General features: G+C 41.1%; 2 protein-coding genes across 3 annotated transcripts; one reads left to right on the top strand and one right to left on the bottom strand.

Annotated features, from left to right (window-relative positions):
* Positions 1–326: 326 nt before the first annotated feature.
* Positions 327–8,816, bottom strand: mcm2 (minichromosome maintenance complex component 2). The gene is made up of 20 exons (XM_082534425.1): positions 8,704–8,816; positions 7,469–7,656; positions 7,195–7,367; positions 6,990–7,114; positions 6,758–6,896; positions 6,562–6,659; positions 6,287–6,408; positions 5,870–6,077; positions 5,629–5,763; positions 5,171–5,362; positions 4,363–4,456; positions 4,190–4,268; positions 3,810–3,981; positions 3,579–3,705; positions 3,190–3,302; positions 2,727–2,891; positions 2,372–2,446; positions 1,986–2,168; positions 1,384–1,539; positions 327–1,022 (listed from the first exon to the last, which is right to left on the bottom strand). Exons 1-20 carry the CDS (start codon positions 8,707–8,709, stop codon positions 912–914), a joined length of 2,661 nt encoding a protein of 886 aa, XP_082390551.1. The 5' UTR covers positions 8,710–8,816; the 3' UTR covers positions 327–911.
* A 1,882-nt stretch (positions 8,817–10,698) lies between these two features.
* On the top strand, positions 10,699–26,933 carry lmcd1 (LIM and cysteine-rich domains 1). Of its 2 annotated transcripts, none has more exons than XM_082534430.1 (7): positions 10,699–11,144; positions 19,997–20,100; positions 20,479–20,734; positions 22,198–22,347; positions 22,481–22,723; positions 25,108–25,326; positions 26,574–26,933. In XM_082534430.1, exons 1-7 carry the CDS (start codon positions 11,118–11,120, stop codon positions 26,682–26,684), a joined length of 1,110 nt encoding a protein of 369 aa, XP_082390556.1. In that variant the 5' UTR covers positions 10,699–11,117; the 3' UTR covers positions 26,685–26,933. The 2 variants fall into 2 exon arrangements, with proteins under 2 accessions (XP_082390556.1, XP_082390557.1); XM_082534431.1 differs by lacking the exon at positions 10,699–11,144 and adding an exon at positions 19,168–19,242.
* Positions 26,934–27,550: the final 617 nt, after the last annotated feature.

The raw sequence follows: 27,550 nt of genomic DNA, 5'->3' as shown, positions 1-27,550 counted from the left end.
TGTTGTCATCAGGCTTGTTTAACTAGAATCATGTACACCGCTTGCAAACTTCTGATGTTACTACTGTAGATTAAAGTCACCCGTCAACAGGCTCTGGGTCTTTTCATCCATACAAGGTAGAATTTGGCAATGCATTTATAACAAGTGTAGAAAATTTGCACCTCTCTCAATCTGCAAGTTCAACTAAAATGTTGAGGCGCTCGTTTCACTCAGTGCATTTTAGATGATTTTAAATTACATGGAGAAAAGTCAGAGCAGAGACAAGTAATTGATGAAATACATTTTTGAAATCAAAACAGAGCTGCAATCCATCATGAAGCAAACAGTGACATCATCAAGCACTAGTTTATTTTAACCAGACTTATGAAGCATGGAGGTTTCAGTTCAAGCTACATTAACTTCCTGATGAGAGCACAAACCTCCGAGAAAGAGCAACAAGGTCTGAAATACAAAGTCAGTGAGTTTGGACAATGTAACAACGCATTCAGATAACGTTACGCAAAACAATAAACGGCGCCACATTAACATGTACATTTATTTACAATCAACCCCCCCTGAAGGCAGATGCAGCGACCCCCAGCACAGAATAAACATGTTCCTTTTCTCTTTTTTTTATTTTTATTATTCATGCAGTTTATTTATTGTTGACGAATTGCTTATCTAAAATAATTTACAGTCACCACCGGTATCAATCCATCAGAAACAGTGTGGTCATCAGCTGCTGCCTTCAGAGTCAAATCTTCCTTATCAGATGATCCTTTTTATAACAGTCCTTCAACAGCGGCTGCTCTTCAGTCACCTCCAATCAGTTCAGAGCCAAAATTAAGAGTCCTGAATCCAGTATGACCAAAACCGAAGTAAGAGCTCATAATGTAGGAGGTGTAAGAAGAGGAGTGAGGTTGGAAGGCTTCTTAAAACTGCTGCAGTATCAGTTTCTTCTTGCCGTCGTGGCTGAACTTGTTGGAGTGGAACAGGTCGCTGTCGTAGAAGGCCGACAGGTTGTGGATGTTTATCTGTCTCGCCTGGAGGGGGAGGAGCAGGAGAGTCAGGCAGGTTCAGGATTGTGTTCATTTTCATTAAATATGTGATCAGTTTAAGACCTCCAGGAACCAACACACTTTTGAATGGGTTCACCAGCTTGCTCACATTTTACTATTTGATTTTTTTGAAGTTCAACTGAGCATTACACACTGGAGGTCTGACTGCTCTGATGAAAGGATTTCCCTACACCTACCCTACTACATCCTATTATAATGACCTTAGTGTGAGTTTCTAAGATAAAAGAGTATTTACGACTAGGAGGACAATAAATTTAAAGTGTGTGTAGTTTCACATCCTGTCCAGTCTAGAGTTATAACGTACTGCCGGTGTGTCTCTCAGTACCTTATCCTGAAGATCTTTTTCTGGGATCTCGATGGTGTCGTTCTGGACTCCGTATCTGTTCCTCTGGTAGGCGACCTGCTCGGCCACCAGCTGTTTGAGGATGAAGAGCAGCAGCTCGTTGTTGTCTCTGCGGAAGGCCAGATAGCGGGCGAACGTCTGAGCAGACAAAAATATTAGATGAGGTCAGTAAACACAATCAGGAAGAATCACATACACTTCATACACGCTCCATAGACACTTCATTTTGTTGATTTTTCATAAATTTATAGGGTTTTAAAAGAGAAAGTGGCTGTTTGCATGTATAGTACATGTATAATAAATACATTTACAAAGTTGGTGAAAACCTGCTGCTAAACATCAATAATCTGTTCTTAGTTTAGCCTTAATACATCTGCCCTTTGGCAACCTGGTACCAATAAACTACCTCAAGTTAGCTAAAAAGCTGCCCCTGCTTTCAGACATTACTGGATTTACTTCAAAGCCTTTTCTGCATGTAAAACTGAATTAAACTACAAGTCTTACTGAATCTAAAAATGTGTCCATCGTTCGCCTTTGAGAAGAAACATTTTAATGTTTGAGGCCAACAGAAAACATCCACAAACCTTCCTCATGCTCCTCATCACGCTGAACTTCTGTGTGTCGATGAAGCTCTCCAGCATGACCCTGATGGCCATGTTGACGTCGTCCTCCAGTACATAGTCCCTCAGGTGCATTTTGGCGTGAGCCTCCGCCATGCGGATCATGGACTCAATGTGACGAACCGTGATGGGGATGCTGCCTGTGGCCTGTGACACCAAACCAGAGTGGGTTATTTCCACAGTCACAGATGAATAGTTTGATGACTCTGAGAAACAAATTTGAGTATAGCACATGTTCTCACACGCTTTTCTTTCTTAGTGGTTTGACGAATTCAGTTACTCTCCCTGGATTTCAAAAACATGTTTATGTGTAAATGAGAGATAAAGTGGGAGGAGTTTTTCAGACTCACCATTGACTCTTTACGGAGGTCACTGTAGATGCGAGCCACCTTGTCCTGGTCCATCTGGTTCAGTTTCGGGTGAACCTTCAGACACAAAAAATACAAACTTTACCTTCAATTTTCTTTAGCTTTAATTTGCTGCAATACACCCACCTACCTACAAATTCTTATAATTTATTTACTGTTTGTTAAAATAAATCTTGTTTGGACAAAACTTGTAACACAAAAAAACAAAAACAACGTATAATGTAAAACAACAGCTACCTCATTTCGCAAGCTTTCAGGCTGATTACATAATTATGATATTCCAGCCAGAGAGAAACAAATAAACCTGAGTGAGGATCTGTGTGGCATGTGTTTGTACCCGCTCTTTAGCATAGATGATGTACTTCCTCAGGAGCTCCTGTGGAATCGGTGGCACGTCGGATGAGTTGGGCAGAACCACCTCCTCCAATGCCACTCCCCCCTCCTTGCTGCTAGGGTGATGCTTGATGTGGGAACCGACCACGAAGCGCGCCAGCATCTCATCCTGAAGAACAGAAGAGCCACAGTGAAATTTACATCAGAGAGGAGGTAATCAGTTATTGCAACAATATTGGGAATAAACAAGCATGTTTTCATGTGTTAGAGCCCAGACGTCAGTTCAGGAGATGAGGAGGAAGAGGTGCATGACAAACATAATAAATCCTCTCAGTTAAATATTTGGAAGTACTAGTCAGTTTCACCAGAGCAGGTGAAGACAGATGATTATCCCAGTTCAGTTGTAGTTTGATCTAAAGAAATACAGTGTCCCACAGCAGCTCAGCATCAGGTGTGTTTGCATCTACCTGGACAGGATCGATGGTGTCTCGAACAACACACAACACGTCAAAACGCGACACGATGGGCTCCGTCAGATCCACGTTCTCAGCAAAAGTCAGGGAGGGGTCATATCTGCCACCTGCCAGGAAACAAGAGATATGATGTTGCTCTTGAAAGGCCTCTCTCACACTTCCTTTGGACTAATTACAAAAGGCCTGTTCTCAGACTTCACTGACTTATATCCAACGCTCACTTTTTAATATATTCATAAAAGCTGCATGCACGTGTCCATTTATTTTATGCATCCTTGTAAAGAGTAGCTCAGATTATAACCAACTGCCAAAAATAGCTTAATCAGCATTTAAAATGAATCCATCTCCAACATACTGAGCTAATAAATATGACTGCTACGTACCGATGGGGTTGGCAGCAGCAATGACTGTGCATCTGGCCTGCAGCGAGGTGACGATGCCAGCTTTGGAGATGGAGATGCTCTGCTGCTCCATGGCCTCGTGGATACTCGTTCTGTCTGCATCGTTCATCTGGGAGGACACAAAGTCAGGTACATGCACATTTTTATTTTTATTTTTATTTTTTAAGAGAAGGAGGGGGTGCCCACCAATCTGGATACGTGGATTCAGCTCACCTTATCAAACTCATCGATCAGACAGACTCCACGGTCGGCCAGCACCAGCGCTCCCGCCTCGAGCGTCCACTCACGGCTCACTGGGTGTCTCTGAACATAAGCGGTCAAACCAACGGCGGAGGCCCCCTGACCTGTGGTGAACACCGCACGGCTCGCGACCTTCTCTACGTACCTGCAGATGGAAACACGTTAGCGCATCTTCTGAAACAATCCTTTTACTCCCCCAACAGATTTCTTCATCAACATTTTACCTCTGTTGCACAGTTGCGGTCAAGAGACACAAAATACAGCCCTGCATATGTAAACTTCAGGCCTTTATTTTTTTCCATCAATTAATTAACTTTAGCCACTGACAACATCGACTGTGTGTTGAAACGTACTTGAGGAACTGGGACTTGGCGGTTCCTGGGTCTCCGCACAGCAGCGCGTTGATGTCCCCACGCACCTTATGCTTCCCACCTGGAAAAGAAAGAATTGAGAAGAAGGGGAGAGTTAAAGGGAGGACAAACTGATCCACTGTTATTCTTTCGAATTCAGAGATGAGAGGCTTTACCTGGATTTTTGGGCTCCCCTCCAAACAGCGACAGGGCGAGCGCTCTCTTGATGTCCTCATGCCCGTAGATAGATGGCGCCATGCTGGCAAAGATCTGCAGACAGTAAAAAGGAGTTACCAAAACATTTGCACTGCAGTGGTTGGACCAGTGCAGATCTGCTATCACAGTCAGTTCATCATGTTTTTAATAATAATAATAATAATAATAATAATAATAATAATAATAGAGCAGTTAGCTGGGGAAACCGGCAACACCAGCCACAGTGGTCACACTCCTAAAAACAATTAACAGATAAGTGTCTGTTTTCTAACCCTAACCCTCTGCTCCCTTTAGGGGTCACCAAAGTGGACCATCTGCGTCAATCTTTTTTTTGCCTAACTGGGATTGATTTTCATTCATGACACTGAGCTGTAAGTTAGCATTGAATCATCTAAAACAAATAGGAAGGACTTATTAAATTCAACAGGATTTTTTAAATCTTTGTTTTGGAAGTGAATGGATGGATGGATGTTTTGTTTTAAAAGTTGGTTTTATTTCTAGACTGTTTTCTAAATATTCTTTGCCGTTTAACATTAGAGACTTGAGCTTTCATAAAAATTTAGATTTTTAGAGATTAATCTAGAGATTTCAATTAATAAATCTAGAGATTTCAAATTTCAAACTTCAAATTACAATCAGAAGATCATTTTAAAAGACGACATCATCCATTTACAATTGAATTTTTACTTTTTGGGTGATCTGTTTTATTTCCTTAGAGCCGAAATAACATCCTTTCTCCATTTTTACTATTTGTATCAGATTACTCACCCTCTCTCCGATACGTTCGTCCTTAGACAGAGCAACAATGGCTTTGATGTCTTCGTCAGTCAGCTCGGCCACGGCGACCCCCTCGTCTCTGCGGGTGATGTGGTTAGCCAGGATCACTGTGGCAAACACCGGGAAACCATTCGCCATGTTCAGAGAGCCATCGTAGTTGTTGTGGTAGATCCCAGTCAGCTCCTGATAAGCAGAAAAACATGCATCACTTTAAAACAACAGATTGTGAATATTCTAAGTCCTTAATATACATTGAAAATTACATGTGTATGAAACTGATTTAGTTTTGCAACACAGCATGAACTCTTTCTCGACCCTAATGTTTCTGCAAATGTGACTAAACGTTTATTTCCATCTAGCCTCAAATGTCTTTAATTTCTACTTTTCTGATCAATTTCAACCCTCCCTGCCTCAAATATGACAATTTTATTTTCTTTACACAGACTCACAATCTCATCTCCAGGCTTGCAGCTATCCACAAGGTCGGCCAGGAGGATGGCATCTTTGGAGCGAGGGAGTCGACCTGCAGCCACCTTACCGGGACTTTCCTGGATGGTGATCCTCTGGTAGTTCTGGTACACCGTCTGCAGGAAGGAGGCAGTAATTTTAAATCCTCAGACTGGGCACAGACCCGGCAGACAAACTACAACTTTCACAACCAACCATCAGCCAGCCCGGCCCTCCCCTCACCTCCTCCATGTTGATCTCAAACGGTCCCTGGGATTGACACTCCGGACAGGAACCCGGCTTCACCTCCTGGTTCTGGGACTGGAAGAAGGGCCCTAGCACGAAGTTACACTTGTTACAGTTGTACTTGACCATGCCGAGCTGAGGCAGGACGCCGGTGCAGCTGCTCACCACGCCGCTGGTCCGGATGAGCTGGTTCAGGTGGAGCTGCCTGAAGAGGACAACAGAAGAAGAAAACAGTTGGTAAAGAGCAGAAAGCTTCACCTAAGTAGCGCCTTCATATATATAGACGGCCCTTTTTGGAAGAGCCACAGATGTGCCTCGCCAAGACTAATGTGGAGGTCTCGCCTTAGTTTCATTACTACTGTGAATTATTCCTTCAAGTTGAAAATACCTGTTGGGTAAAAACTGAAGTGTTACCTGAGTGATCGGATCTCCTCGACCAGAGGCAGGTTGCAGATGCGGACATGGATCTCGTAGGCAATGCGATCATATTTTGGGTACATGGCAAGCACAACTTCTTTAGCAGCTTCATCAAAAATCTGGCAAAGAACAATCAGACACGCACCGGAGAAAATAATTGAAGGACACTCACATTTAACTTTCACAGCATTTAATATCCGCTAAAGTTAAATATAAATGCATGAACAAAAGGCACAGTAAAGGACATTAAGCAAGATGACAAGTTCACTAACCTTCAGCATCTCAGCTGGAGCTTCTGGTAGGAAGTAAGCCAGGACGTGCTCCCTGGCTGCGAGGTCCTCGTAGTTTACTACCAGGCTCTCCTTGTTCTCTGGATTACAGGTTCAGATTGATTCATTCAAACATTGCCAAAAATCAGCCAACAATTGTATTTTTCCACACATTAAAGTTTACTGAAAACTGCACTACCTTTACACATGTCGCTGATCTTCTCCTTGAAGACGTTGCGGCCGTTTTCATCCACGTGTGTGCGCAGGAAGTTCTTGAAGCGGTTGTAGATTTCCAGCCGCGGTGCCGCCATGGACACCCACTCCCTCACTGTGTGGCCCTGCAGAGCATGTGAAAACGTTACAAAGACGTCCCAAACAGCCGGACCTGAAAAACCTCTGTGTGCTAGCTCATCTCCAATGTCATCACAAACCTTCATGTCCTCCAGATTCTCAATGCTCTCAATCATTTCCTCTTCCTCGCCATCGCCTTCTGCTGCCCGCTCAGCCAGCCGTCTTCGCCGAGCAGCCGGGCGCTCGTCATCCTCATCTTCGCTGTCTGGAAGCCAACAAAATGAAAGAATTAATCATAGCCTACCCATCACCACCCTGACAAATATCCACACACTCAAGCCTCACCGTAGAGCAATCCTGGCCTCACGCGCCCCCTGGCTCCCTGTTGCCTGTCCCTCCTCCTCATGGCCTCCTCAGCGGCCGCTCGGGCTCCTGGCGACAGCTCTGACAGCTCCTCATCATCGAGGTCCAAACCCTCTGCCTCGTACTGATCCAGCTCCGGAATGGCACGGTAATCCCTGAACAGAGACAGAGTTGTTATGAAGCCCTAAAAAAAAAACAAAAAAAAAAAACCCCCACAGAGTTCATAGCTTTAAGGCCATTTTAAATCCACGCTCACCTCTCCATTCCATCTCCAATCAGTTCCTCTCCATCTTCTTCCTCCTCCCCAGGCAAGGGTCCATCTCCCAGCAGCCCCTCCGACTCATCCTCGAAGGGCGGCAAGTCTCGTCCGGGGCTGGAGGTCAGGTCTCCCCTCCTGGAGGCTCGGCTGGGGCTGGTGGCCATGTGGTATGACTCTGAGGAATCCTGTCAACAACACGAATTCAGAACAAATAAATTATTCTTATTTTTACTGCCAAAAGTAACCTGACATTGTCTACAGCTTCCACTGTTCACATACAGCATTTAATTTTAGTCTGCGTTTTTATTTTATTTTTCTTCTAGCAGATTCAGGTTTTTTTGCATTTTGTTTTCGGTAGACGGCAGCAGCAAGAAAGACAGTAGGTAGAGATGGTGATGAGGGCAGAACATTTTAATACATTTGGTACATTGTGCCACTGCTGTCAAAGGATTATTGTCTTCAAGTAGTTTTGATGTACATCAATTTGAAAAATTTTTTAAATATTTTTTAACTGGTAACTTTTAGTAGTTAGTTTTATCTAAGAAGGGAAGAAAAACTCATAGGGCTGTGTGACTTCTTAAAGACCATAGATCTTTAAAAGTAGGACTGTAAGACATGTTTATTACACTTAAGAATGTGGCGAGCCAACATTAGAAGCAAAATGTAATTTAATAGCTTAAGTATTACAGGACAGTGTATTTTAATGATCTTTTAATGATTCTTTACTTGATTGAAACCAATCATTTAAAGCTCAACATGGCTTGTAAGTAAACTATAATCAATTATTCCAGATGTAAGGACTCATGCAAGGGGTGTAAAGATTCAAAAAAGTTTTATTATTCCTCGGTTGTTACTTGAGACGGTTTACAGATGCAAAAACAAGCTAACTGACCACATGGCAGGTCTCCTTTTTACAGCGAAGGAACAAAAAACAACAACGGGTTTTGGGTCCAGTCTACGAAGGTGAAAAACGGTTCTTAGCAAAACACGCGCAGTTAAAAACTTCATAACGTATATTTTTAATTCTGATATCTGGCAAAGAATGAAGCTCTACATCAACTCTTGATGACGCTCTCTGTCATTGTTGTGACTCGACGAATGAACAAAGTTTATTTTCCCAGAAAAACTAAAGCTGACTGGTAAAAACTGCTTCGTATAGATTAATGCGCCTCTGCCTACAAGCTGAGCCCTCCCATTAGAGCACTGCGCCTGTTTTTAATGACTTTACTCACCGCCATCGCTGCGTTTCTGTCTTGCTGCTGCTTCAAAAGCTACTTATTCTTCTTCCTACCGTGAGTCGCTTTTCGCGCGAAAGGACCATGTGACACTCAAAGCCCGCGAAAAATCATGAATATTCAAGAGAGACGGCTGAGGTTTTGCTTTCTCATTGGTGTATTTGCCTGAAAGAGGAGGGAACTTAAAGCACGGTGTGTTCGCTTTAAGACAAGGAGCAGAACGACCGCTCGTCCTGTTGTGTGATGACCTTAATAAAAACAACTAGGGTCGAGCCGCAGAATAAAGCGAACGCATCTTTTGTCTGAGCGCGATGGAGGGGCAGGGTTTATTACGTCGTATCGTTTCCCGGGAAATTTTTGGCTGCGTTCAAATCCGCTTTATTTCCTCCCTCGTATCCTCACTACAGTAAAAATAAAGTGGCTTTTGCCCTCCTGTGGATGTTTTTGCACTGCAAAAAATATTCACGTGCGTAAGTAACATCAATTAAATCAACACATAAGGGATCAATAAGATAAAATAATAATAATTTGTATGTATAGATGCGAAGAATGTGAGACAAGAATGAAACACAGAAACAAACAAACTTTAGAAACTTAAATAATAACAAAAACACATGCTTTAGTAAAAGTAATTCTATAATGCCAGAAAAAAAGTTAAACATATTCAAGGAAAACATCTGCAGCCTGAAGTGACTTCGTTTAATTAATTCAATTCATTTAGTGAGGGCAGTTCCTGAAATTTTAGTTGATTCTGCAGCTGATCCCAGGAGCAAGGAGCTGCAAAGCTGAATGCTCATTTGATAAATTGAGTTGATGAATGCAAGCCAGTAAGTAAGAAGGCAGCAAATGTGTGCTGTTTTATGTGAATAGCCTTATAAATAACAACAATTCAGTGGCTAGGGCTATAACATGACAAAGAAGACCGCTCAACCTGAGCATACAGCATACAGTGAATAGTACAAGCCTTTATATTGAATCAGTGCTCCATGATAGACAGAATCTAGCATCAGTAAGGATTCTGACAAAGCATCCATATAAATCACATCATCATAATCAATTACAGACATAAAGTGCCTCAAAGGATCTAAACATATCCCTTTAGTACCAAAACAGGTGTGATAATGGCCTATCTGCAATGGCGTTGGGTTTTTAAATTTAAACAAGTGAATGACTTTACTGTCAAAAAGGGTGGGTTACTAACATGTGCAGACTGAAGAGCTCAGACCAGGCCAACATATCAGCTTGATTTGAATGTTAGTTTGCTCATTCAAAGCTGTGTGCTTTAAGCCATAGAAAGAGACAAGAAGGTGTAGCTGCAGAGATAGACTTTTATTTTGTAGCTATTTCTGATAGACACAGATAGCTACAAAATAAAAGCACAAGATGAGAGAGAAAACGATCATCAACAGTCAGAGGGATCGCCAGAACATTTCAGCTATGAAGCCGTTGTTCTGCACTCACAGGACCTTCAACAGCCCGCTAAGACCAATCCTGAAGAAATCAAAGCCATAACAAAAACACGGCCATGCCGTGTTAGTCACCACTAGGCCTCGTCTGGACCTGCAAACCTGAGGTGTGTTGCTCATGCCTTGGTCTAAGCTTTTCTGAGCCACACTGAAAATGCAGAAAAGGAGGAGGAGGAGGAGGAAATTCAGCCATTCCTACTGGCTGAGAAGTTTTACAGGGTGACTCTGATTGGCTGGAGGAGTGTGAGCAGGGACTCCCTCTCAGTCTTTGTCTGAGATTAAAAACACAAACAGTTCAGTCAGGCCTCACTGATCCAGTTAGTCCCAACAGTGTGCTGTTCTGCAGCAGAGAGCAGCTGTGATTAGGGACAATGCAGCTGTGGTTGGAACAGTCAACACTGCAAGTGCCTGCAAAATTTAGCACAGCAGTGTGAATTCCCCACTTAGCAGACTGTAAAACTGGAAGATTAGAAATTTTGCAGGAAAAAACAAACAAAAAACAACCCAGTTTCCCCCCTTGCGTGTTGTAACAAAATCAAGAGGTGAAGAAACCTGCTCAGTTTATGTTGCAGAGGGTGGAGAAGCAGAGCTGGCAACCACACAGATCAGGAGGGAAGAGTGGGGGGAATACGCTGAATGGAAAAGTAAAAGCAGGAGTTTACAGCTGAAGAGGAGAAAGGTCAGTTTTAATCTTGCTGAGTGTAGAGAAGAGAGAAATGTAAAAGCAGAGGACAAAGAAAGGAGGGCTGATGAAGGTGTGGACGGTTAAATTGCTGTGAGCTGTGGAGGGCCGGCGGAGCAGAGTGGCAGCAGAACCGACTGTGGGCGGAGAGTGAGGAAGTGCGGTCAACGGGAGAGGAATTTAAAGTCTCATTGTTCTGGAAGAGCGGCGGCAGACGGAGTCGAGGAGCCAAGGAGACAGCTCGCCGACGGACGTTGGACTACATGGACGTGAACTCAGCCATGGAGAAGGTAAAAACATCTGCATCAGTACAGATTGTTGCTCACAGATATTTCCAGATGTGGAGGTCAGTGGGTCAGAGGGTCACTTGCTGGTGTGGCACATCACATCAGTGTAAGGTCAGAAGGAACTCTGTGATGTGCCTAAGTGAGCTTTCCTGACATTTAGAGGTTTGAAATCTCTGTCAGCTATGAGTGTGGATGTTTTACATTCAAGCCTCAGAAGAATCTCACATTTCTTCAACATTCATTCATCAGTGTTCAAGATCACGAATTTTTGTCTGAGAGAGGTTTTATTTTATTTAGCTATACAGAAAATCAAGTGTCATCTGAGTTGTATGATGTTCATTTAAAGGTAACCTATCCTGCTTTTCTTTCTTTCCTGTGATTATATGCAGTTGCAGTGGTGTATGCTCACATTAAACACAAAGTTTCACATAATGAGGTCAGTGTGCGTGTGAGTAATTCCTGTGAGCAAAAGCCGAGACTTCAGACTGTTTCATTCTAGACTTGGATCTGTATGACATCAGATAAAGACAGGTGTCCTTAATATGGTCATCTCAGGTATACCTGAGGAGCAACCAATCAGAAGAAAGTTGCTTTAAAATAGGGATGTCAAACATGAGGCCCAGGGGCCAAAATCCAGTCAGGAAACATTCCAATTCAGCACATCTTTGGAAAATATAACAGAGGACATAGACTTAGTCTTTTAACTGTATTTTCATACGTTTTACAGCTTTTCCTGCTGATAAAAACCTCCTCCTCTGCCATTCATACTACACCAAGAGTAATTAAGCAATTGATTTTTAAGACGTTTCTTATAATTACAGGACAGTCTGAGCTACCAGAGCTTTCTCTGTAATTTTACACATTTATTTCTTACAATTTACTGCAATTAAATTCTGGCAGATTTCTTTCATTTAATACAGCAGTGTTTCTTTATCATGCAGAAAAACAGAGAAATGAGTTTGATGGTTTAAAAGGAGATGGACAGGTAATGAATAAGAGAGAATAAGATAGTGTGATATAAATAAGGATTATTCTGAGCTCTGTGTCATGCAAAGTGACTCTTGTAGAAGCTGAAAACATTTTAATAATAGTAATCATAGTAATAATAGTAATTGTGATCATAGTAAGCTGGAAAGCAGCATTAGTGACTCTAACACAACCACACTGCACTCAGTTTTGTAATGCTGAACTCAGTGATGGCACCCTCTAACTTTAAATGAATAATGGGCCACGTACACACTTTGAGCTTACACACACTTAACACACTTTACAGCAATTTGATTTCTGATTTCAGATTACATTATTACATCCGATGTCCTGATCTGACCCAATGAGGAAGAACCTCCAAACAAATAAAAACAGAAGTCCAGCTTGAGTCGAGCTTTCTGCAAGCTTTAGTCACTGTGATCAGTTCTGGTCATGTTTATAAGTGCTGTAGGCTAAAGTCAGTTTGGACACATCTCTCTGCAGTCTGAGTCTAACAGCTGGAGGTTTCTATTTCAGTCAGCGAAGGTAATCCATGACCACGAGGTCCTGATCTGCCTGCTGGGTCTGTGCTGGAGGCACTTTGTTTCCCACAGATCCCTCCTGTAATTCGGCCTCTGGCTGTTTGTCCAGAGGTCACATCAGTCCGAGGATGATAACCTGACAGATCAGCGTCACCTGTTTGTGGCGTGAGCCCTGTCTTTATACCCCCGAGCTGGAAAAACCGCCATCACCAGCATTGAAATAACCTGCAGTGTGCCCCCATACATGCACCCCTCTCGTTATTCTTTTGTTACATGTTGTTAACTCCCCCCCCCCCCAAAAAAGCTTCATATTATGAATATTGAGGTTACAAAGAAAAAGAAAGGTTGCCATAAAATGATCACTTTTGTTGCAGTAAAAGTTTAAAAATAAAAATGATGAATCCACAATCTCATGACTGAAAGCAGGAAATGTTGCAAAACTATAAACTAAATAATACAAATCCCCAAAACACAGTCACCAACAGCAACCGATTTAAATATGTATATTACAGGTAAAAATAAAAGTTCCCTGTGGTCTCCACTATCCTATCCAGCCTTTTCCTCCTTCAGGCCACTGTTTACTCTTAAATAGTAACCGGAGACTGTGACACAGCTGGAAATAGCAGCTCACTCGTGGCATTTTTGTCCAATTTTGTCTTAAATGGAGAGCAGCAGGAAATGCAGAGGATGCCATGTGCCAAAGCTCTGATTCAAAGTCAAGATGCTGCCCCTCTGTGACCTCCAGCCTCTTATCTCACAGCATTTCCTGTAGTTTCCACTTCACATAGCCAACGTGTTTGACATTACTCGTGAAGCTCAGCCAAGTGTACCCACCTACAACATACCCGCCTTATCTGACTCCTAAATATAGAACGGCCACACGTTTTCCTCAGAAAAAGGAAGCTTTCTCCTCAGCTTATAACACTGTTCAGTATTTTTTGTTGTCATGAACAGAGGTAAGAATAAAGCTGCCAAAATATGTAGTCAGTATGACTGGTGTCCAAACTAACTGGAGACAAAGGTTAGTATGCTGCATATATGCATGCTTATATGCATATAAGTAAATGAAGACAATTCATAACATGTTCAATAAGCCGGTAATTTAAGGGTTCATGGTAGCTCAAACAAAACAGTTTTGTCTGGTTGCTACAGCTTCCTCCTGTCATCAGCTGTAATAATTGTGAATGTTAGAAATTGTCTGGGTCTGTGTTAACTCTATAATGGATCAGGACTTTTATTATTAGATTCAAATTTGCACTTTGATCCCTTTGCCCTGCAGCAGAGTGAGGTTTGTTAAAAAATAAACTTATTCTAATTACTGTACTGTTTGTTTTGCCGATAAAGACTGTGCTTGTATGTGTTGTGTGTTGTGTTGAGATAGATTTGTTGGTCTGTCTTGTTCTAAGGCACATGAGATTGTTGAAGTGTGTCGTGGCGCCTGATTTTGTTCCCTGCAGCTTTTGGATTTTTGTTTATTATGTTTATTTTCGTTTATCTCTTCGCTGCTGTTCTATTGAAGTTTTTGATGATTTGACCAGTTGAGTTTGAGATTTCCTGTTTTGATTCTTTTATTATTTCAAGTATAGTGTGAATCTTAGTTCCCGTGATACTGGATCTCACTTGGTGTTGTTTTTATGATGATCTTCGGTTTTGTATTATTATCGAGTTTCTTGGTGTTTTTACATGAAACGTGAGACATTAGCCTTCAAGTCCTAATGCCAGACATGTTCTCTAAGTGCAGTTAACATTCTTGAAATTGAATATGGTTCTCCAAGACCTAACAAAACAGCAAATAAAAGCTGAAAAGTAACAATAGATAATGAAAAGAAGAAAGCTTTCTACTACTCACGAGCAGGTATATTCATAGAAACTACTCTCAGTGGATGTGCTGAGAAGCTTCAGTCACTGTGATAAAACAGTGTTGAATCCTGTGCACAGTTCACACATCACTCATCATATTCTGCACAGAAGGACAAACAGAAGTGAGACGAGAAACATGCTTCGAATGTAAAGTGTGTGACTTCTTGTGTTTCATACACTTCAGTTTTTATTTACATCATATTTTTTACATGTTTCTATGATGTAGTGAAAAAAATCATAAGCATTCCACAAGACAAATGTATGCAAAGAGTCTGTATTTTTAAATTCTGATTGATGGCCACCCATTCCTGTCTTACTGGTGCTCCAAGCTGTTCCCAGTTTGTGGGCTTTTGCTTGTCTAGCTGCTTCTTAAAGACTAACAAAACTAAAAACATCCCAAAGACTAAAGTTTTCCAAAGATCCAGGTGCAATCTGAGGGCAAAAGGTGGCTCGGAGATGATCAAATTAACATTTTGCATCTATGGCAAGGAAACTCCCCAAATCCGATCATATACGGTCAATTGTTCCAAAGCACGTGGAGAAAATATCTTAAAAATAAGGTAATAGTCATAAAAAGGCATTTCTGGAAGTACAGAAAAACCTCCATTCAAAAAGAAAAATACTGCATGATCTGCTTGTTTATTTTCTTTTTGAAGGAGCTTTTGAGTAACGTCTGCTCTGACTATGACTCATTAGTAAAAATTCTTCAAACAAACATCTGACAAACTGGCTTTCTACAGGAAGACAGAAATCACACTGCCTTCTTTGGTGAAATTTCCCTTTATTAAAGCTGCGTTCGACTCAAACCTCAAACCTCAGTGAGGTGCTTCACTCTGACCTCCTGGTGACTGATGTTCACTCATTACTCAACAATAAACACAGTGAGCCAGTCAGTGTACTCCAAGGGGATTTAATGAAGTCTTTTTCTTCTTCAGCTGTTTCTATTTCAGCTGTGACCTTTTCAACACGCACCAATCACCAGTCGCTTCACAGTCAAACACACTTAAACACACTCTCCGTCTCTGTCTTTACACCTCGCTGGTGGCATCAGATTCATCACTCTGCCTGAAAAGGAACCCTGTTATTACTAACATGTTTGCCTTCTTTCCTAGAGTTAGATGAACGTTTTAATGCCAAAACTCAGAGCTTCAGAGATTCATGGATGTTCAAAGGTTTTTAAAGACGATAAGTGTCCTTCTACATTTAAACCCAAAGAAACCTCTTTTCTTTTTAATGTCATCATCTTTCACTTTTTAACCCAATTTCATTTTGTTTGGCAAATTCCTTCTTAGCATTTTTTTTTTGTTGGTTGGAAGACGCCTGTATCCTCACTTAAGCTGTGTGGATGGGAGTAAAAACAGAGAAATGACCTTGCTGCAAGGTTAAAAGAAAAGGCTGGAAAACTTGAATGGAGCAGAGGTTTTAGTTTGTATGTCTATATCTTGTTCGAATGTGTGTGTCTCTGCATGTATTCAGCAATGTTACGTGAGCGAATGCCTTTTAGGAGGGATGGGAGAGCTAATGCCTGCTGACAGATGGATAGGTGGACAGTCCAGACAAATAGCAGCAGGTTGTTTCAGCAGCACAGTCTTCAGATTTCCTGCCAAAGCCTTTAGAAACAGTCTGCCATCACTCACATGTTGCTCTTTGTTTAGCTGTCAGTAGTGACATAAAAGCTAGCTGTTTGCTATAACAACTAAATGCCTAACAAGCCAGAAAGCCAAAACAGTTTGCTCTTTTAATACTCTGGCAAGCCAGAATAAAATACTTGCATTAGGCAAAGCCCCGGTGCTGTAACTGTATCCTGGACAGCTGAAGGTCACCACGCATAGTCTAAGGTTGGTCAAAGTGGGCTAAATTTGCCAGTTCTCCACCTAAACTTGCCCCAAATTCCCACACCCTCCCAGCTGCGAATCCAGAAACACTTCAGCTCCGTTTCTCTGTATTCTCGTGAGAACCGAGTTAGTGAGTTGCATCTTGTTTACTCACACTCAGGTGGTTGTTTTAAGTCATGATAGACGCACAAACTTTGTTCTCTTTTAAATTTCTCCAGAAAACTAATCAAGTAACCTTAACAAGTCCAAAAAAATGTGTTTTCATTGTAACTAATGTACGCAATGCTAACAGAGTAAACAGGATAAAGAGCAGCAAAGGGGGGAATCTGCTGTGTTTGTCAGGACAGTGACGATGAAGTCACTGGGTGGTACGATGAGATCATCCATCCTGTGTGTGTGTGTGTGTGTGTGTGTGTGTGTGTGTGTGTGTGTGTGGTGTTCACTCCCTTTTCTTCCTCCCACACCCACTGAGAAATGTTTGGGGAAAAAAACAAAACACGTCTTCTGTCTCGCCCAGTGCTTCCTCACACACCATCATCGTACTCATCATCACCACAGTCAAACTGTCTGGAAATGTTGTCTAATTCCCCGTATCTCGTCTGTCTTCTCTGCGTGACACGAGTCTCTAATGACTTGGACTTTTTGTTTGCATTTCTTTCTTCAGTCAGGACTCACATACTTTCCACATCTAACAGTCCTCATTAGCAGAGGAAGTGGGCTAAACATTACAGAAAAACCTAGTTATGATTATTTTGTCAATCAGGCATTCACTTACATTATTGTAAAAAAAGAGTAAAGAAGAAAATGAAGAATCACATGAGACATGTACTTACAATTGAAAAAAAATGCCATCAGCAAATTAAAATATGTGTATTTGGAAAACTGACTACCTGCAGAGCTGGTTGAGCTATCTGTGTTTCAAGCCAGTTATACTCAGGGCGAATAACACACAATGGCACAATACCAATGCTTTCCAATGGTTTACATTCATTTGTGCAGCTTATTTGTATAGTGATGGCAGCTGTAGAAGTCTTAAAAAGTCTTAATGTGTATAAAGCGAGGCTAATTTCCAAACATACAGGGAGTGCAGAATTATTAGGCAAATGAGTATTTTGTCCACATCATCTTCTTCATGCATGTTGTCTTACTCCAAGCTGTATAGGCTCGAAAGCCTACTACCAATTAAGCATATTAGGTGATGTGCATCTCTGTAATGAGAAGGGGTGTGGTCTAATGACATCAACACCCTATATCAGGTGTGCATAATTATTAGGCAACTTCCTTTCCTTTGGCAAAATGGGTCAAAAGAAGGACTTGACAGGCTCAGAAAAGTCAAAAATAGTGAGATATCTTGCAGAGGGATGCAGCAGTCTCAAAATTGCAAAGCTTCTGAAGCGTGATCATCGAACAATCAAGCGTTTCATTCAAAATAGTCAACAGGGTCGCAAGAAGCGTGTGGAAAAACCAAGGCGCAAAATAACTGCCCATGAACTGAGAAAAGTCAAGCGTGCAGCTGCCAAGATGCCACTTGCCACCAGTTTGGCCATATTTCAGAGCTGCAACATCACTGGAGTGCCCAAAAGCACAAGGTGTGCAATACTCAGAGACATGGCCAAGGTAAGAAAGGCTGAAAGACGACCACCACTGAACAAGACACACAAGCTGAAACGTCAAGACTGGGCCAAGAAATATCTCAAGACTGGTTTTTCTAAGGTTTTATGGACTGATGAAATGAGAGTGAGTCTTGATGGGCCAGATGGATGGGCCCGTGGCTGGATTGGTAAAGGGCAGAGAGCTCCAGTCCGACTCAGACGCCAGCAAGGTGGAGGTGGAGTACTGGTTTGGGCTGGTATCATCAAAGATGAGCTTGTGGGGCCTTTTCGGGTTGAGGATGGAGTCAAGCTCAACTCCCAGTCCTACTGCCAGTTTCTGGAAGACACCTTCTTCAAGCAGTGGTACAGGAAGAAGTCTGCATCCTTCAAGAAAAACATGATTTTCATGCAGGACAATGCTCCATCATGTTGATGGTGAACAGATCAAAACACTGACAGAATCCATGGATGGCAGGCTTTTGAGTGTCCTTGCAAAGAAAGGTGGCTATATTGGTCGCTGATTTGTTTTTGTTTTGTTTTTGAATGTCAGAAATGTATATTTGTGAATGTGGAGATGTTATATTGGTTTCACTGGTAAAGATAAATAATTGAAATGGGTATATATTTGTTTTTTGCTAAGTTGCCTAATAATTATGCACAGTAATAGTCACCTGCACACACAGATATCCCCCTAAAATAGCTAAAACTAAAAACAAACTAAAAACTACTTCCAAAAACATTCAGCTTTGATATTAATGAGTTTTTTGGGTTCATTGAGAACATGGTTGTTGTTCAATAATAAATTTATTCCTCAAAAATACAACTTGCCTAATAATTCTGCACTCCCTATAGTACATAGATGAGCATATCTGTTTAAAGTGAGTGTTACATATTAAAGAAAAAAACAAGGACCTACTGTTATTCAGACAAGTAAACTATTAAAAGTGACTAATAACCAAAATTTGTTCAGCACCAGCTGGAAGATTTTTATTGACTTCTAGTCGTGGTTGAAAAATAGTTCCCCTCGATGTCATTTAGTGTCCGTTAGACTTTAGTGGGAGAAAACTCGTTCATCCATCCTTCCATTTAATTTGTAAACTGTTGTAGAGACCCACCTTTTAGCACATCCCAGCACACCCACTCACTTCACCAGATGCACCTTGTTTAGTTCTCTCACCTTTGATTGGGTGTGGTGCTTGTCCTTGATTGCACTCACCTGTCACACATTATATGTCACACAGTACATAAGGACTGCATTCACTTTTGGCTCACTCTTTCCTCACTTCCACACGGGGCGGCAGCTGAGGTGAGGTTCTGTTTGGGTTTTTATTTTATGTAATGTTAAGGTAATGAGTAACTTGAATCTCTGTTTTCTTTCAGCATTGGCAGTCCATGTGTGTCTTTGTTTCCTTCCTTTTTTGCCTTATTTATTTGAGAATAAAAGGAGTACCCTGAAAATAATTCTGCATTAGATGGCTGCTTTTCTTATTTAACCGGATGAGCCCATGAAGCTGATTGCTTCAGCCCTGAACCTTCCTCCCTTCAAAACATAAACCCTTTTATAGATTGAGTAATCCATCCATCCGTTCTCTTCTGCCTAATGATTTTCCCAAAAACTTAACCCTGTTGAAAATTTGTAGATTATGCTTTTAAAGCCAGGTCCATGCCAAGAAACCAACATATTTAAATGAACTCTGAATGCGGTTATTCCAGGTAAAGTGGTCAACCATAGTTATATTTGATATTTGAGTCTATGTACATACTTTTGACTCAATTGAGATTAGAAAAAAATCTAAATTAACTTCAAACATGTGCATTCAGTTCTTTTTTGTTTTCTTTTTAAGTTATTAAAGGTGTGTGCTGTACAGTCATTCCAGCCTAGAGAAAGAACAGTTCAAAGAAATCATTAAATGTGCATAATTACCATGACATCCATGTCCATGATGAGTATATTTAAATTACAGATATACCTCACGAGATCGTAATGCTATGCTTTGACTAGAAGTGCAGCCTTAATTGTGCAGCCCTTTATCTGTTGTGATGTGTTGTGCTCTCTTTAGATGTCTATAAAGCAGACTGCAGGAGGTGCAGGAGGAGGAGGACGTGCAGCAATCTGTCTCATATGTAAGGAGAGCTGCTCTGGTTTTCAGCCACATACTTGGAGGTACAGTTCCCCCCTTTTTTAATTCATTTTTTTTCCTGTACAGGAAATGTAAAATTTTAGTGGTCTCACCCCTGCTCCCTCACTACTTACACATTCATTCCTTTTGAAGAAAAATATTAAATATGTTTGTGACTGAACACCAGACGGGTGTAGGCTGTCAAACCACATGCCCAGACTCCCAAGTTTTCAGACTACATGGAAGAAATAACCAGGCAAGCTGGAAAAACACAAGTTAAATGTTCTTGTCTTGCATTCAAACGGCTTTTATTTGAGCAAGCCAAAGAGAGTAATATTTGGCCAAAAAACAAAACAAAAACGTAAAATGACAAGAACGGATTTAAATCGTCGCTTATCCTTTTTGGTGTTTCTTCTATCCAGAAAAGCCTGCACAGTGTGTGGCTGCAGCACGGTCGACCACGCTCCTGGAAATGACCTTGAAGACGACCAGCGAATAGGACGCCTGCTCGCAGACTCGCCCTGCTCCCATTTGACAGCGAAGATTAAAGGAGGTGGTGGCCTTCGCATGTACAAGAGAAACCGAATGATTGTCACCAATCCGGTGGTGTCACGCAAAGACCCGACCTTCAACACCACCACATATGACTGGGCTCCTGCCGGCCTCAACCAGAAACTGGTAGGATTCACTGTGGAGTGCAGGAGACTGCTGCTGATTCTCTTTTTCTTTCATTCTTTCATTTAAAAATAGTGGATGGATTTTGGATACCACAGGATATTTTTCAGATAGATACATTAAAATAACCTAACAGGACCAAAACCACAAACACGGTAAAGAGCTCCATTTTAGCGATATTATTTAGCTCAGCTGTTGCATACAGCTATTGCTTCCAGCTACCTGTTCAAGCACAGCTCTGGAATAAATGGACAATGCAAATAGCCAAAGAAATACCCCATCAAACAGCTGTAGTAGTAATATGAACAAACCTGAAACTGGGAATGAGGAAACGGAGACATGGAAACACCACAGATGAAATGTAGGGGATGAAGAACGGGAAGACGTACAGATGAACCAGCAAAGAACAAGGAAGACGCAGAGCTTAAATACACAAGTAGGACAATGAGAGGATCGGGAACACAGCTGGGACGAATCTGACATAACAGGACACAGAGAAGCAAAACTCATAATAATAATAATGTGTATGTCCCCATAGGGACTAATTACTCCTATGGGCTGCCCCATTCACCCAGTGGGCAGACACGAGCGCCTAGGGAGCAGTGTGTAGGGACGGTACCTTGTTCAGGGGTACTTCAGGGTAGCCGTTCAGTGGATTTGAGTCCCCGACTTTCTAATCATGGGGCAACCACTTTACCTACTGAGCCATCCATGCCACTCAACACACTGAACGGGATTATCACAATAAAACAGGAAGCACAAGACATTCATGGTGATGCAGACTAGATACTGAGACATGGAAACACGAGGCAAGGTGCAGAAACAGAACAGAACCCTAGAAACCAGGAACAATGGATATAATACGACAGAAAACCATAATTCAAAGAGTAAAACTTAAATTAAAAACACAAACACTGGGTCACCAATCCAGGACCCTGAAAACTCAAGAAAAATTCATGCATGAAATTACATTTTATTTTCATCATCAAGTTAACAACTCAAACTTCTTCCTTTATTTATTCACTCAGGACACTTTAGTTCAGATTTACCTCAGTTGGTGCTGCTCTTCCTGTATGAAGAATATGAACTGTCCCATTAAAACCTGACTCAAGTATGTTTCAGGCTTCCCAGCCTATAATTATGAAGATGACAGACGTTACTGCGGTTGAACTTGTAGAGGCAGATCCAAATCCAACTGGGGGACTGTTTTCCAGATGTGCCTCTAAAAACCTTGAACATCTCGTTTGGTTCATCCCTCACTTTTTGTTTGTTTGCGTTTTCCAACCCACTACCACACTTTTAGTCACTGCTTCACTCTGGTGAAGTAATCTGACAACCCACAGATGTGTCAGTGACGACATCGGGAGAGTCCGATGACGGCTTAAAATGTGTTAGATAAGCTCAGGTTTCAGCAGTGGGAAAAGATCGAGAGATTGAATTTGTGAAAACTGCATCATCTGTTGAAGGCCATGCAGTACATGGAGCTCCTCCCAGAGAGTCAGAGGCCAGTCTCAGGGACTGTTGGAGCGCTGGAGCGACGCAGGCAGCTCCTCATCCAGCTCCCCGCCTACGATCAGGACCCCATGAAGTGTCAGAGCCTGGCCAGTGAGGAGGAGGTAAATTACTCTGCCGTGACTAGTTCAACACACATGATTATCAATAACCTGAGCAGTATGTAATCATTCCACCTATAATCAAAAGATTAAAAGTTGGCTAATCACTTTCATGATGGAGTCATTCTTCCTGCAGATTTCCTCCATGCTGCTGTTTGTGAAGCAGTACAAACAGGAAGTGCTGGGAGTAGGAGAGGTGGCCTTACCCGGTGAGGGTGAAGCTTTGAGGGAAGCAGCCATTCAGAGGACAGCAAAGGAGGTGAAGGAACACAGCAGCAGCAATAAGAAGGATGCTCCTCAGCATCAGGATCACGGTTCATCTAACAGCAGTGTCGCCTCCCCCACAAATGGGACAGAATACAACAACAAGACTGAATATGTAAGTGGGTGTATGACCCTGGATGCTTTAATCACCAGCTGTTACCAGCTGCAGATCTGTCAATACGAAGGAAAAGAGAGAAAGCTTCGATTAATGATTAGGGTTTTTTTTGTTTCATGATACAACCTTTTAATTGTACATAGGAAATCGAATTCACATCAAACCAATCAAATACAGTCACAACAACAGTAAGAGCAGAAAGTGTTACTGAGCTCACAGACAGACTCTGCACAACAGCCTGCTGAAGTCTCCTTATCCAACTTCTCAGGTCTTATTTCACGATCAGTACCGCTAACATGCTGTCTGCTCATGACATGTAGGGCAAGTTTGTTTGCTTTGTTTCAGTGTGGTGTAACAACAGCACAGGGGCATCACGCCCCCTTTCAATCAAACTCTAACTTCACCGTGTTCCTCCAGCCAGCTCTTCTTTCTTGTAACAACAAAAAACTGCAAAATTGGATGACTAAATGTGGTTTTAGTTTGACTTGAAACACTTAATGTTGCCAACGCTGCCCAGTTATGCCTATTTTTGGGACTCTTTGGTCGACTATTGCTCCCTTTATTTCACTAAAGAAAGATTTGTAGTCTTGTTTGCAATACTGGTTCTAATTAGAGATGGACCGATCCGATATTACGTATCGGTATCGGTCCGATACTGACCTAAATTACTGGATCGGATATCGGAGAAAAATAAAAAATGTAATCCGATCCATTAAATATCACGAAAGCACCTCAGAAAACTTGCAACACGCCGTAACTCACCTCAGAACGTTAGCACGTCGGAGCAGTATGCATCACGTGATAGAGCGGCTGTGGCATGCGGGACCTGTCGGTGGTCTGGATAGCATTTGGAGCTTCGCTAGCTACCCGGCATTTCATCTCCGACAAAGTTATCCCCGAGAGAAGTAAAGCAAGTGTGTAAGTCCATCTCTGAACGTTTGTAAAGCATTCCTGCTTAAGCTTAACAAGCGATATATGGAGCGACTGCCTCTTCTTGCTGCTACTTCAATCATGAAACTGCTTAATGATCAGCTGATCGGCTTTTCTGTCGCGAGTCCGTGTCTCTTGTTTGCTTTTGGCCCACTTTGCACCAGAAAGAGGAAACCAGCAGCTGAACAACAGCAGCACATTTAAGCTTGATCAGCTGTTGTTAGAATGTATTTAATATTACTTTCTACACCAGGATCTTTTTCTACGTAGCTGACGCTGGTAACTGTGCAGGGGCGGATCTAGCAAAGTTTAGCCAGGGGGGCCAATAGGGCATTAACAGGGAAAAGGGGGCACAAAGACATACTTTTCTTTCTTATTCTCATTTAAAATGTCTTGTTTTTAATAATTAATTATCTGACACCCAAAGTTTTAATTTGATGTAAAATGAATAGAAGTCAATTACTGTATATAGTAACTATTAAGTCTAATATACCCTAGTAAGCTATAGTACTTTTTCCTTTGGGAAGGTACCATCTGTGCAGTCTGCAATTTTGTTGAAGAAAGCTGTTGAATCTATTTAATATTTCTTGAAAAATAATTGATTTCTGTGCATTTTTTTTCACACTGCATCAAATTAAGGTTGATTACGTCGATTAAGCATCATGAGGTGGCGCGTGAGGGGTGGTTCCCTATTTTTTATTTATTTATTTTTGTTGTTGCTGGGAGTTGGAACCCTATTAGTTAGGTTGCTTAATATTTATGCTAAGTACTCTTTAAAATACCAGAATAGGGAGGATGGTGTAGGTTTAAGTTTATTAGATTGATCAGTATTGCTGAACTATGAAATATTCTCTTTTGCATACAGGTATAACAGAATAGCTTTAGTGTAGTTGTTGTTTTAAACTTGAGTATGAACTTATACAAAATGCAGCAAGATATTTAAAAAACAGTTTTGTTGATTAAAAAAACACTATATCGGATTCATATCGGTATCGGCAGATATCCAAATTTATGATATCGGTATCGGTATCGGACATAAAAAAGTGGTATCGTGCCATCTCTAGTTCTAATTAAAACCTGTTTCTGTGTTTCTACTGAAAATATTTCTATTTTTCTATCAAATTTCAGTGAGAACAGAACAGCATGCTTGTTTTTTACTTTCACGTGTTGCAACGGCAAAATCGTGCCAAAGTTGCATCTACCATGTGTGCTCAAAGAACTGAGATCAGATGTATATTTACCTGTTCTACCTGGGGAAGTCATGTGATTGGTTGATTAGTGAGGTGGAGATTTATGTCATCTTTTAAACTGATCGGGATCCAGAAATCCTTCTAGATTCCCTGTGGAGGGAATTTTCTGTTTTGATTTAAACCAAAGTTCTTGTGGATCAGGAGACTCTACATTTGTTTCACTAATTTCGTACTTGACCTCTCACACAGTTTTCTGTCCTCTAGCATTGCACCGGCTGCCAAGGTGAAGTTACCAAGGACAGTCCTGCAGTATATGCAGAGCGTGCAGGTTACCACGCTGCCCTGTGGCATCCCAAGTGCTTTGTATGTTCAGAGTGCGGCCAGATGTTGGCTGACCTGGTCTACTTCTGGTCCAATCAGAAGCTGTTCTGCGGACGACACTATTGTCAGACACAGTGGCCACGGTGCTCGGGCTGCGACGAGGTGAGGCTTCACTCCCTGTAGTTATTGCTGATCAGTAAGTGTTGGTGATCTGTTTGCAGTCTGAACTTCATGAAATCAGAAAATCTGAAACAAAACAATACCATATACTACTGTTAAGTCATCACATAGCAATAATTTAGTTTATCACACACTGTAAATAAGGTGTTCATGTGAGAGGAACTACCATAAAATACTAACTGCTGTCACATTTAAACCTCTTTAACTTTGATTTTTGCTTGAGCATGCACTTTATAATCCCTCTTTCTGACTCTGAGAATGAACCAAATTTACAAAATGACTTTATTTTTTTATTCAGTATGACCTAAAGTGAGTTACTGAGCCCACTAGCACATTAGAAGGACTTTCACAGAGGTCAGGACAAAGGCTGTTTTCCTCACAGGTTTCTATCGTACGAGAAGTCTTTTTACAAACACCCCCTGGTGGCCATTACACAGAATGCAAGCTCTTGGCTTTTTCGCTAAGTCCATCTTTTATTATGCCTTTGCATTTGAGTATGAAAAGACAGCTCTATGTGGCAGTGTCATCCATCCACAACCACTGCAAACACTTTCCTGATGGACTGAAGTGCTACTTTAAACTATCATAAAACGTGCATGATATTAATTTAGTAAAGTATGCCGGGCCATTTGTTTAAAATGGTGATGATAAGGAGAATAAAGTAAGACAGGCTTGAGTGCCAGCCTCCCTTGTGACCTGCTAGATGCTAATGCATGAGTCTGCAGCATCTTTGGGGGGGGGGGGGGGTTTCAGTCATGTCATCCGTTTCAAAAAGGTTAGATGTCAACAGTCACAACAGAAGCCTAGACTTTAAAAACAATGGGTGATGTCATAGTTTCAAAATGCATCTTTTTTCAGACAGCCTGTATACAGTTCTTCTGTTTTGTTAATAATAAAAATATGTTTTAGCTCCTTTTTTATTACATTTATTACAAATTATTTAAATGGTAAATAACAATAAAAGGCCCTGTTATAGGTTATAGTAGATAATAATACAAAGCTTTAAAGTATTTTCATATATACATAGCTTATTCTTATGTGGATTTAATAATGAACTAAAAGTTTTAAACCCAGATGAGAATAAATGACTGCATAAAAATGGAAATGAGTCTACCAACTCTACGCAACACCACAGATATAATTTGTTTTATCAGAATAATATTTTTGTTTTTATTTTTTGTGTCCTCTCTCACATCATTCTCATCCCCCCTCCTGTTCCGTTTCTCCAGCTGATTTTCAGCCAGTCTTTTCTCACGGCGAAGGACGGACAAGCATGGCATCCTCATCATTACTGCTGCTGGAAATGCGGGCAAACCCTGGATACACCCTGTCAGCACTGAGTCACCATGTGTAGGAGTCACTACAAAATGTGGTGTTCAATTTTAAGTTTAAAATAAATAAATAAATCAACAAATCTAAAACCAAATCAATAAAATTAGTGCATCTGTTTTCATATAAAAGAAAAAAATGGTATAGTTTAAATACGCACTGGGGCTAAAAGTCTTTAAGTCATATGTTCACTTGATAGTTTAGCAAATCTTCTTTCCTACAAAAACACAGCAGCAGATTTACTATAGTTTGAAATACTTCAGGTGATATTGATGTGAACTGACTTATTCAGATTACTGGTATTCCAAATTTTTAAGGAGTTGTTTGGTTTATACAAAAGTGCTTTAAGTACTTCAGCAAACATTTTGTTGATGTATTGGCACTTATAGCACTGACAGTAACAGGAAACAGATGTTCTGCATTTAGCCTGCAACCTTACAAAAACCCAGAGCTGAATTTCAGCAAAAAAATGAAGAAACTACCCAGTAACTGAAGAATGTTGAAGTTAACATGAGTAAGTAAATAACTAAATAAAATGCCACCTTGTCCTGTTTGAGAAAACTTTGTATTCTCACTCATTTTCATGAGAGACTTGTTGGTGTGTTTTTTGCAGATTTGAGTCATGTGTCTTTAGTTAAACTTCATCTGGTGAGGTCAGTAATTATTTTAAATTGTCTCAAGAAATCATGGATGTTGATTCCTCTGGATTTTTTTCTTAGCACAAACTGTTCTCCTCTGGGTGAAATATTCATAATTTCAAAATATGTGCTTGTGTTGAAAAATACTTTTTTTTGTGTTTTGTGTTGTTGACCTTGTAATTCAGCCGGGGTAAGACTGCTGCAGTCATTAAACTATTGGAGCGTTAAAACAGGGTCAA

Source organism: Aulonocara stuartgranti (genome assembly GCF_965226115.1).
Source record: "Aulonocara stuartgranti genome assembly, chromosome: 5".
NCBI lineage: Eukaryota > Metazoa > Chordata > Actinopteri > Cichliformes > Cichlidae > Aulonocara > Aulonocara stuartgranti.
The sequence above is the reverse complement of the archived record's forward strand: the minus strand, read 5'-3'. Positions and strand labels throughout refer to the sequence as shown.

Bases quoted from the DNA above. Each gene is read 5' to 3' on its own strand.
- lmcd1 (XM_082534430.1), top strand. From the start codon at position 11,118: ATGGACGTGAACTCAGCCATGGAGAAG. The intron at 11,145-19,996 runs GTAAAAACATCT...TGCTCTCTTTAG, and splicing joins TGAACTCAGCCATGGAGAAG to ATGTCTATAAAGCAGACTGC. The intron at 22,724-25,107 runs GTAAGTGGGTGT...TCTGTCCTCTAG, and splicing joins ACAACAACAAGACTGAATAT to CATTGCACCGGCTGCCAAGG.
- mcm2 (XM_082534425.1), bottom strand. The intron at 5,363-5,628 runs GTGAGTCTGTGT...TCTGCTTATCAG, and splicing joins GCAAGCCTGGAGATGAGATT to GAGCTGACTGGGATCTACCA. The intron at 4,269-4,362 runs GTAAAGCCTCTC...TTTCTTTTCCAG, and splicing joins AGGGGAGCCCAAAAATCCAG to GTGGGAAGCATAAGGTGCGT.